At 39.0% G+C, this 11,995-nt stretch overlaps 1 protein-coding gene and 1 pseudogene across 12 annotated transcripts; one reads left to right on the forward strand and one right to left on the reverse strand.

Annotated features, from left to right (window-relative positions):
• Nucleotides 1-61: 61 nt before the first annotated feature.
• Nucleotides 62-11,989, reverse strand: LOC136238169 (ATP-dependent DNA helicase RecQ-like). Of its 12 annotated transcripts, none has more exons than XR_010692827.1 (11): nt 11,836-11,989; nt 9,797-9,971; nt 8,813-8,894; nt 8,690-8,756; nt 8,499-8,634; nt 7,914-7,975; nt 7,529-7,589; nt 5,442-5,977; nt 5,238-5,387; nt 227-283; nt 62-168 (listed from the first exon to the last, which is right to left on the reverse strand). XR_010692827.1 is itself a non-coding variant. In XM_066028517.1 (8 exons), the coding sequence occupies exons 6-8, from the start codon at nt 7,560-7,562 to the stop codon at nt 5,337-5,339; spliced, it is 621 nt and encodes a 206-aa protein (XP_065884589.1). In that variant the 5' UTR covers nt 7,563-7,589; nt 7,914-7,975; nt 8,499-8,756; nt 8,813-8,894; nt 9,797-9,971; nt 11,836-11,989; the 3' UTR covers nt 5,112-5,336. The 12 variants fall into 12 exon arrangements, 1 of the variants encoding a protein (XP_065884589.1); XR_010692829.1 differs by lacking the exon at nt 11,836-11,989 and adding exons at nt 10,840-10,965; nt 11,019-11,349 and having other exon boundaries at nt 8,499-8,756; XR_010692824.1 differs by having other exon boundaries at nt 8,499-8,756.
• Nucleotides 895-6,159, forward strand: LOC136238168 (uncharacterized; annotated as a pseudogene).
• Nucleotides 11,990-11,995: the final 6 nt, after the last annotated feature.

Raw genomic sequence — 11,995 nt, forward strand, 5'->3', positions numbered from 1 at the left:
AAGATAATTCCTACGTATATGTTAATAAATGTCCCAAACATCACCCCATTCCTTCAGACCGTTTATAATGATGAAGAAAGCATTATTCTTTGTTCACATAACATAAACAAATGATATTATACAGCAATGAAAAATGTACAGTCCTGGCAACTCATAACTGGGTAAAACCTGCAAAATATACAATCACGGTACACTGCATGTCTGTATATGTTTTGTACCAGCTCACCAAGATAAATGCAGAACTTCCATAAGTTGGAGTGTTTCAGTTTGTCACAAAAACACACTGTATGGAAAAGAAATATATATACTGAATAAAGCGTACATGGCAGTAGCTCAATCCAATTAGAGTAGTGCTACCTCACAACAATTAGTAGACAGTTGGTATAATTATCACATCTACGTATGTAAGCGTGTACTACATGTTTAACCCATTAACGCTGAGCTATGTACAAAGATGCAACGTGTGCTAGGACAGAGTTAAAGAAAAATACACATTAAAAGTATTGGCCACAAAGGAGAACAAATTATGTTAGAAAATGGTATCCAGAGTTTGCTTCGATGTCCAGAGTCTCATTACTGGTCAAGTGGCACTAAGAAAGTTGTGGCTAACAAATTTCACCCACCATTTCCAGGGGGGGGGGGCTTTGGGGGTTGAAGCCCCCCCCCCCCCCTTCATATTTAGGCTTTACTTGATCAATACGCTGAGTATTATAGTCTTAGCATAATTATATGATCACTAATAATACAAATACTCATAAAACCACCTTATAAACATCTTTCCAAGGTATTATCAGTGGATTTATACTAAAGTTTATGCAACAAGGACCCGGATCAGCATTGGAGGAGTACAAGATCGCGATACTCTAATAGAGCAGTCAGCTAACTACTCTAATAGAACATTCACTGGAAACATGTAGTTGGTTCTGTTATGGAATTTTTCAAATCTGCCTGCACCTATACATACAATGAAGTGCATTGGTCTGTTTAAAGGGCTCCATTCATCTACTTGTGTAGTTAATATGTATGGCAACAGGTACACAATTTCCATTGAAAATGCTCTCAGATTCAATCTTGTGTTGTTCAAATTTCAAAATTTTCCACTTTCAACATTCTTATTCTAACATGCACCTATTCAGTGTTGTGCAATTGTGAGAGGGGTGCATCATGTACTTGGTTGTCTGTACCTACCCAAACTTTTCCATTAGCAAAATGCTTCAGAGAGCCATACTTATAATCTAAAGGTAGTATATAAAGTATCTACAGGTATGAATTTTATGTGGAAATGTCTCCAAATTGCAGTATTTTAGCATCTATTTTTCAAATTTTTCCTGGGGGGGCATGCCCCCAGACCTAGTCTCGTGTGCCAGACGGTTTGTGTGGGGGCGGCAAATAAACCGTCTGGTCACTGTTGCACACCTTCCGTGATCACCAGGAATGCAATTAAATTGCTGGAATCTAATCGAATTGCATCATTTTGGCACGTTTGAAATGGCGTGTTTGTTGTGTGCTAAATCCCTACGAGCAGATCAGAGGCGACGGTTAGATCGACTTCAAGAAGTAGCTGAAACTTTATTAAAGCTTTGCCTCAACAGTTCAACCTTGCCCAAAATCTTTTCCAGCCCGGACTCTTTCCTTTGTAAGCCTTGTGTTAGAAAAGTGGAGAACTTGAAAAGGCTAGAGGACGATTTATCAAAAACGAAATCAACCATTAAGTACCACCTGGATATGCTGAAAGAAAGACTTGGAATAAATTTAAAGTACTTACAAAGTTATTTGTTTTTAATTTGTATGCCATAGTACTGAGATGCATGCCTTACCATATTAGCCAGATGCCCATCTCTGGGTGCACTGGTAGTTACAGTCTAGCTACAAATATGTAATGTTCTGTTTATAGCAATGAAGAAGCTGATATTGGTATGCACAGTTCCTTGAGCTTAACACCTCAAAGGAAACGATCAGCAACCACTGCAGGCTTGCAATGTGGACTAGAAACACCAAAGAGACGATGTCAATTGGACTCACCAATGCGACGTAAGATTGCTACAATTCAGCCCTCAGATACTTCTCCAGCTGTGGCGGTAAGTAATGATTTTGACTATTACACAGTCCTTGAATTGACTACATCAGGTATTGGTTAAAAGTGCAAAACGCACTCACTGTCATGTTATGACAAAGAAATCAGGATTCAAAAGGATTGCCAGAAGTCTAACCAAAAAAAGCCAATCAGTATTGCCAAACATTTATTAAAGCATGTCAGAATTCGACAGAGGGTGCTATACTTGCTGGTAAAACAAATACAGTGTGAAATGTCTGTGTTGTGTGCTAAAAAGAGTAATTCAATGCTAAGAGAAACATCAATAGAAGAATTGGAAAAATTCAGCTGGAATAGTCTGGCAGAAGAGGTTAAGAGTGTTGCTCCAACCTTTTATACAATCTTGAAAGGATGTACAGAAGTGAAACGTAAGAAAAGAAATATACAGAGAAAAAGCAACTGTGTGTCTGATGTTGTTGTGTTTGGTGTTTGTACTGGTGTTCTATTACGACACCGGAACATTCACATGAATGCTCTTCAACGTATTATCTCCCTAGTGTTACACAGTGGTCACAGTGGAAAACAGGTATAAACTGTGGTAATAGTATTGTAAATGTGTATTGTTGTATTAAATGTCAAGTATTTTGCTTTTCCCTTCACTAAGGTTTATGACAGGCTTCAAAAACTACTTCTGTGCTTATCGCGGTATCGTACTTTAATCTACCTTGATCACGTTGGTGAAACATTTGACAAGGAAGTTGTTGAATGGAAAGAGACTATTGTAAACTCTATGGTTGCTTCTGAGGTAATTACAATATCACTATACACATTTGTTGTATCTGAAGATATTTTTAGAATGAACAACCTGCATTTGAGGCTCTTGATGCATTTAACAGTGCTCATTTAAAGGAAACTACTGATGAGACAATCCCAAACAACACACAATACATTGATGATGAATCCAGTCATGATGTAGAAACTGATGAAACAGACACATCTTATCAATCCACACCTCCATGCTCACCAACAAGGTTTACTGAAAGTACAATATGTAGTCCAGATGTATCAGTGTTAACTGAAACAAGTTGCTGCAGTAATGATGAAGATCGGTTGCCCAATGACGAGTCCACCTCCCAACAAAGTATCAGTGTGTTGTCACCTAAAAAGATCACATATAAACTGGTTGGAGACAACATTGATAAGAACATTACCCCAAGAGACATGCGATCGGATCATCAAACACGTTCATTTCATTTTTTTCACACATATGCTGTCAGAGATAGGATAGACCTTAGTGGATTTAGTGAGAGTTGTGAGAAGGCTGAAGTGTTTATCGCTGATAAACTATTACCATCACAAAATGACAAGAAAGAAATCATTGAAAACTATACACAGTTATTTATTCGTGTTTTGATGAAGCATATCCCGTATTTTAAGAAACTTGGAAAAGGAATAGCAAGACACATTACGCATGAATATTATGCTGAGATGTCTCAAAGATCGGAAGTGGTACGGATGTTTTGTTTGCATGCATTATATGCATAGCTTATAATTTATTGAATAGGTACCTCTTGGAATTGAACTAAAGTCAGAGCAACATTTGGATGAAATGGTTGACATCCTATCATCTTTGCATAAATATGTGCCAACCGTGACAACAACAGAAAAAGTTTTTGTTGAGGGAGAAGAGGATGAAATAGTTCATGATGAGTTCTCAAAAGTATTACTAGGTATGATATTGTAGAATCAATGATTAATATGACCTCCGTACAGTACACAAAAATAAACATTATAATTCTAATGATTATCATAAGTATGTTTGATATGGTATTTTAATTTTTGTCACCATTATCTAATGGCAGGTGGAGATCAAATGACTTGTGCAAGGGTGAAAGGGTGTCATAGAATTCGCAGTAATTCTGAGAGGGAAATTGATTGTCTTGGTGGTCTTGTTGGTGTTACTGAAGATTGGCATGCTAAAATGTCATTTTTGGGTGTAAGCGTATATGTGTGTTATAGTGTAGACCCATCTCACTGTTGTGTGCAGGTAATCTGGAAAAGATTGTACAAGTGTTCTTCAGGTGGCGATGGTGGTACATTGTATCAGTTAAGAAATTTAATACAACGGAGGAATGTTGTGAATGACCCCAGCAGAAATATGAATGCGTGTGAAGATTTTTTTACACTTATTGTTGAAGCACACATCCTTGCAGCTGCTATGTCAGCATTTGAAATGTCGTCTGTAGATGACATATCAGTCAGTGTCCTATTCAGTAATGACTGTTGTTCCCTCAACAAAGATGACAGGCACACCATTCTACAACTTGAAGTTACCAATGTAGTTGAAAAGTACATACGTAATTAATCATGATAATGCAATAAAATTTTACCACAGGTATGTAGATCTAAACTATGGTGAAGATACAGAGAGACCAGAAGAAAGGGACAAAATTTTCTCATATGCCTGCGAGGTGTTAACACTGGGTTTATTGTATCTAGAGTTTGTAGATGCCATTCGGGAGGCTGATGGCACACGTATCCTACGATGCTGGAAGTTTTTTTACTTTACTTCAAAGTCAGTGGAAGGACTAATTATTCTATTGAGGCATTTGTATTGTTAGCCCAAGAGAAATACCTATTCTCTCCTCGCATGGCCATGCAACTAAAATGGAGTAGGACTGTAAATATGCATGGTCTGCCAGGAAGAAACGTCTCATGTGATCTCCACATGGAACATATCAATAGAGAATGCAAGAACTGTTTGTCTGGGCTTGGCTCGAACATTGCTGATTCATCAGTTACACGCATTGGAAAGTGTATTGGGAAAACAGAAAAGGTTTTAAAGAATTTTGATAGAAGTAATAATGTACCACAAGAAAGTGGTTCTTACACAACAAAGTCATCTAAAGAAGATATGAAGAAATTGCTACTTCAGTTGACAGAAAAATCAAAGGTATTTATTATGAATGAAGGACGATCACACAAAAACTTTTCAGACTTTAAATTGAACATGCTTCGTCAGTTAGACATTACAGCATTAAAACAGTGGATGTCAGAACAAATGCAAAAGTTGAACACATACACCTGATGGATACCGATACTGTGTATTACATTAAAAAGTGGTACAATCACTACAGTTACAAATTAACTCACACACATCACAACACTTGCACAAAGTTACTTTATTGTCAGATTCTAGACCTACTTCATCAAAATGTTGCATCAATAGATTTCTCCTACATTCAGTTTTGTTAGCAGTGTACGACTTCATTGATTCTTCAATGTGTTGAACCCCAGAAATATTTTACAGAGTGGCAGTAGCTGGTAGGCCATCTCTACCACCCCGACCTGTTTCCTGTAAATACATTTCAATGTCTGACGGGGAGCCCCAGTGAATAATATGCCTCACATTTGGACAATCAATACCCATACCGACTGCCACTGTTGCAATCACTATACGCAACTTTGACTGGGGATTACAGAATCCTTGTATGATATTTTCTTTCACTGTGGGGTGTGTACATGATGTAAACATATCAACCATTCGATATTTAGCTTTGTCTGGAGCTCCTATGGGATCTGTAAACTCCTCTTGTAACCTGCTTCTTATGTACAGATAAACCTCACTACACCCTCCTGTAGTATTATCATGTGTCCTACAAAATATAATTGTTCTTTCTGTGTTTGTTCTCTTCAATTTCAATTTTTCAACTAATGGAGCAAATACTTCTTCAAGTGGTCCTGGTTTCTGGATCACAGTATATTTTACATTAGGCTTATTGGGTGAAACAGCAACGATGCTGACATTCCTCATACTTAGTATTTTGCAAATATCTCGACGAGATTTGGTGGTGGCAGTTGCAGTCAAAGCCATGATGTGCACATACTCTGGAATCAAACTGCGAACTTCTCCCAAGTTTGCAAACTCAGTTCGAAAATTAGCTCCTGTACATAATAAGCAGATAAGCAAATAGCATAGGCTATATTTTAGTACATATTACTATAGTATTAAACATATTATATGCGTGCATCGTTTAACCATAATGTATCTATATAGCTATGCAAAACCCACTGTACTTATTCATGATGACCCATCAAATATGCAGTACTGCTGATATATGGTAGCTACGTACCACTTCTTAACACAATGGGCTTCATCTACTACAAATGCAACCAGCCTCTGCTGGTACACAGGACTTTGCAGCATGTCTCTCCAAGTTGAATCTTTAAGTAATGATTCTGGGCTCATGTAAACTAATTGATACTCTCCTTCGCACACATTTCTTATTTCCTCATCACTGTTGGCACCTCCAACATACACTGCAGTTAGGTTCCTTTCCATCATTGCTCTCACTTGATCCTTCATTAGAGATATTAAAGGGCTCACAACAATAGCTACTGACTGGTGCAGTTGTTCAGGTTGCATCGCATCAAAAGCTCGGGGAAGAATTGAATAACAGAGCGACTTTCCACTGCCTGTAGGTAAAGCAACAAAAACATCTCGTCCTCTAATAAATTCTGAAATCGCTTCTAACTGCTTTGGCCTAAGTTCTCTATAACCAATGGTATTCGCAACTTTGGTTAGAATTGCTTGTAATCGAGAATCACCCATTGTAATCAAGAATCACCCATTTTCTGGCACAAGAATGGTGCAGTACAATTCGCGTAGCTAATTTGTCGTTGTTCACAATAAGTATGTAAAAAATTCATGTTTGTTTCGTCATCAAGTGCGCGAAGCGATTTGATTGGCTCTGCCAACATTCCGGCAGTGGTCCCGGAATGTGTGCAACAGTGACCAGACGGTTTATTTGCCGCCCCCACACAAACCGTCTGGCACGCGAGACTACCCCAGACCCCCCTAGTTCCAGCATGCAAACTTCACACCTCTACCCAAGAGATTAGTACCTTGAGTTAGCCCCCCCTTTTATAAATCCTAGATCCGCCCCTGATTTCCTACGATAATGAGACAATGAAAGCTTCAGTAGTACGATGCAATAGAAACCTCAATCATTCTAATGCCTCCTCTACAGGTATTTATACTTCAAAGATGCTAGCTTCCAGTGTATTAGTATACATATGTATAGCAAGAAACTTTTATGCCTGCCACATTATTACAATCCAGTCAAGCATACTCTGTCAGTAATGCAATATAAAAGTGTGCAGAGGTACATATGTAGTACTATGTCAGACACAACAGAACAGAAGTGAAACTTGGACGTCAGCTATTCTGAATGGCCATCATACTATACTATCTCTATGTACCTGTATGACAATTTTTTTCTTTTCTGAAAGGTACGTAATACATACATAAGAATACACACTATATGTTTTCCAAAAGGCAAATATTATACTTCCATGCACAATACATTGGGTTAAATTGTGAAAGGTATGTTGCTATGGTAACAATGTTATAGCCTCAATTTTTCATGACCCTTTAGCACCCCTTCCCACCAGATGTCATACTTTAAGAAGAATGCAACTCTTGGCATGACTAACCTTTGAATTTTGAACTTTGATGCAAGATTCCCATTGCTTGGTATCTTCCAATGTAAAGTCACTGTATATAATGTGAAAACAATAATCTATGTTTCTTGTTCAAACTTCCATATATGTGTCAAAATTTTTGAAAATCACCCTTATGGGCACGCATGAAATAATTAGAATTTTCAAGTTTAGTGGGTTGCTAATAAAAGCAGGGTACAATTTTAAAAATATTTCAAGAATTTTCTTGTAATTTAAGGTATTGAGAATGGGCTACAACCAGTAACAAGTAGATTTGCACTATAAAGTTTGTGATTTGAACATTAAATATTTTAGGTGTCAAATGCGCCCATATGGGTGATTTTCCAAAATTCAGTCACATATATACAATGAAACTAACCCAGTCAGCCAAAAAATAATTTCATTTTTTAGTAAGTAGGTGGCTCCATCAGGCAGATTACTCTGGTATATGACATAATATACATTCGTAATGTAAACATTGACTATATGACATAATCATAAACACTGATTTGCATAGTCTTGCTCGTTACATGTGCTACACTCAAAATAAATTGCTATGACATGGTACACAGCACACCCCCACAAGGGCCAGGGTTGACAAAGAGATGAACATTCGCAATCAACTAGTGCTATGCTCAGTGGAATGTGCACATGTCCATTTAGTCCATGCTGCTCACAATTACTAGCAGAACCTGTTGTGAACACCTGATGAATCAGAGTTCATGCTCAATGTATCTTGAGGTCCAACTTTAATTTGTTAAACTTTCACGAAAATTTTTTGAAGGATACACAGAAGATTTGATTAGTACTAAGCCTACTATTGACTTAAATAGAACATAATTTTCATGATTAAGAGATTTCATTTAAAAAATGTAAAACCATTAAAACAATTAATCCCTAGTCCCACAATTACGTTATGCATTATTTCAATGAAAGCTTTTTAACACACCACATTAACACGTACATTTTGTGAATAGCTCACCAACCGAATACAATTTTCGACAGGATGTACTACTCTACATGCATTACTGCATGATCACCAATCTCGTATTGCTGAGGGAACCAATTAATTGTTAGACTTCTTCACATTCCGTGGACAACTATATAGAAAAAAAAAAAACAGAAAATCACTGTGAATACACCTTGTTTGTTTACCTGGAGCAGTCACTGTAAACTAGGCGCTGTGCTATGAATTGAATGTCACATACCATTCAGTTGCAAGCTATGTAAATTCAGTATATAATGGTTATTATAGCAACAATCTTTCACCACACCCACCTTACAGAGCTCACACTTGGTGATGATATGAAACACTGAGTCATACCATAATGAAGGGCTGCTGGTAACTAAACTCTGGTTACTATAGTAATGTAACACACACACAAAGCAAATAATTATTAGCTACCATTTTCACAGTCACATCATTAACCCAGGATACCTGCACACTATAGAGGTATAACACATCGTACATGTAAAACTTCTGGTGCCCACAATGCTACATTTCATGGTTGACAAGTAAGCACCCAAATTCCCACCCAGTGCTCTCGAGATATATTTCGTGACGTCAGATGAATGTAGCTATAGATACAACTGATTGGAATCATAATGGTATTTTCACAAACCATAATATTAACGCTTTTTTGTTACTCATGGAAATACATCCTGTGGAAACCAACCCATTATAAAAAAGGCAAAGGGCAAGGGCATTCGATCTATGCTGCTTGGCAAAAATAATCTGCATTTACAGATTATAGCAATTTCAGTTGAACTCCTCTGTCATTCAAGGAAACAACAGTAGTAGTTGAGTTTAGATCCTTACACATTATATTGCAAGACCAATGATTTGACTTCAATGCCACCTCACGCATACCACATACTGTAAATGGCAACGGTTTGGTGGGACTGAATGACGTTTAGCAAATTTGGCAATTTATAACTTAGCTATTGTATACCATCTGATATTGGCTATATAGCAAATGTGCCAAACTTTTATCCAGCAAATTGAATGCTCAGTAAACCAATTTGCCAAATCTTGTCTCTCTCACACTCACTCACTCATTCACACATGCACGCACGCATGCACCCACACACACCACAACATATGCATACACACACCACAACACATACACACACAACACACGCGTGCACACACACACACCACAATACAACACACACACACACACACACACACACACACACACACACACACACACACACACACACACACACACACACACACACACACACTACAACCACAACCACCTCTTCGCCACCTGTCCATCAGTCCTCCTGACCCCCATGGAGTCCACCCACCAGGCCAGTGGATGTTGAATAATCCAACTAATTACAGCACTGTCTATTTAGTCCAGATGAGCAACCTCCAGAGAAACAGACAAACCTCTAGGATGATAGTGGGGCCTGGATCATTAATATAGACCTGGTGAAAAAAAAAGTAAAGCAGTGTGCACGCACACTACACCCACACGCATGCACACACACACAAAGAGCAAAGTCTTCAACTACTGTAAACACAATCATGCCTACCTAGTGAACCAGCACTGGGACATCTGTGCACTACTGTGATGCTGTTATTATCTACTTTACCAGTTAGGCACTGGAGGGTGTACACAGAAGGCAGAGAATGTTCAAGGTGTTTACCCATAGCCTCGGAGCCTAAGCGAAAATCTTTGAGCTAAATATCCTAAAGTGAATCGGGACAAGTACCTAGAAGGGCTGAAAAAAGCCAACCCCATCGTGACTTGATCCACAGGCCACCCATGCAGATTCGGGCCAAGCTCCACACTCGAAGCCAACTTTGGGGAGGCCACCTAAGTAGGGAAATGTTGCTGTTATTATGCTGAGTCAGTGCAGGCAAAACTTCTGGAACAGGACTAGTATCCTGCAGGAGGCTGTGCCATGTGTCGTGAGTAAAAGTCTGGGTACCCAAAGTTCCAACTGAACTTCACCTATTTTTTGAGATGGCTATTTGCTTCCCCAGTAAACACCAAGTACATATATACAAATGGGTGGGCTGCTTTCCCAGTTGACACCAGGTCACCATGCAGGTCCCCATTTAACAGCTGGGTACACACACACGCACGCACACACATACACACACAAAGCCCTCAGCTACCATTGATACAATACCTAGTGAATCACTGGACCATGGCCAGTCATGAGGTGCTGTTGAGTCAGCACAGGTATATATGTCTCACAGGATTAAGTATGGGCTGTCATCTCACCTGGGCCCCACCCGTTAGGTGAGACATAGACAGTGGAAATTTGCTTACCCATTTAACACTTACATGCATGGTCACCATTGGTAGCAGTGGCATAGGATAACTAAAGTTAGAGCCTAGTTGGTTGGCTTTGCAACTGGGCAAGCATCAAACCTGGATCCTTCATGCCACATACCCCGTGTTATCTGGGCTCTATGCATAGAGTATCTGACACTAGCACACAAGTATAAAATGGGTTAACTTACGTACTATCAACTGTCTGCAGGAAGACCAGATGCTGGACTATCAGCCGGCCTCCCTGATGTCGGTTGAAACCAGCCCGAGCGTTCTGGTCTAGAGATGAAAGCTACTATGCATTAGCTAACCCGAGAACAGCCTAAGTGATTTCAGCCACTAGCGAGAAGCACGACAAGAAAGTCTCCCAGAAAGTAGTAGTGATTGTGGGAGACCAGCGCTGGATAAGTAACCTAGACTAGTATACTACTCTACTGTTCACGTTACACTACAGCTCCGCGTGTTTATGACTATTTCTCTATTTTAAGACACATTTGACAATATGAGTATTTCTTCATTTTAACGTACGATACTACGTTGATTCATGTTTGTCCGTACGCACTCACGTGAGCAGAATCGTTTAATAACAGTAAAAACAGCTTTTACGTAAGAAGTAAAACTGAAATTAAGTCTGTAGTAAACTTCTGCACGGGTGAACTTTGCTCTGAGGTAGTTTCTTTTCGGGGGAATGAAATACGGGTGTGGTGACTTTCTTCAGACTACCTTTCCCTTGAGGTTTTCAGGCAATTAGCAACTGAAAAATAACGGTACAGGCCTCGTACACTACCAGGAATAGCCTATCGCTTCGAGTTGAAAGGGGGCGTATCCCTTACGTACGCGAACGAAAATGAAGAGCAGCTTTGAGGCTTTGTCGAGAGAATTTATCGGAAAAAAACACGTTAGTCACACTATAAAACAGTGTAGAAGATAGTTCTGTGCGTAATATGTTGGTAAAAGCGGTTTGTTTAACAAACGCTTCCTTAGCAGTGCATTGTATGGAATCCTCACAATGTTTCTGATAAGTCCACAGTGGAATCTGTCCTGTTTTTTTTTTTGTAGCTGTGTTTTCTCTGTATTTGTTCCCTCCGGTTTTGGTTTTGTATCTACTAGGGAAACACCCTCATACAGGCTCTGCCTTTTGGTGTCACCCTGTCTTTTTTGACAAATC

This window comes from Dysidea avara, chromosome 11 (assembly GCF_963678975.1).
Source record: "Dysidea avara chromosome 11, odDysAvar1.4, whole genome shotgun sequence".
Lineage (NCBI taxonomy): Eukaryota > Metazoa > Porifera > Demospongiae > Dictyoceratida > Dysideidae > Dysidea > Dysidea avara.

Coding starts and splice junctions, on each gene's coding strand:
- LOC136238169 (XM_066028517.1), bottom strand. CDS start 7,562: ATGGGAATCTTGCATCAAAGTTCAAAATTCAAAG. Junction 5,978..7,528: donor TCAAAGTTCAAAATTCAAAG/GTTAGTCATGCC, acceptor TATTATGTACAG/GAGCTAATTTTCGAACTGAG. Junction 5,388..5,441: donor TGGGTATTGATTGTCCAAAT/GTGAGGCATATT, acceptor ATGTATTTACAG/GAAACAGGTCGGGGTGGTAG.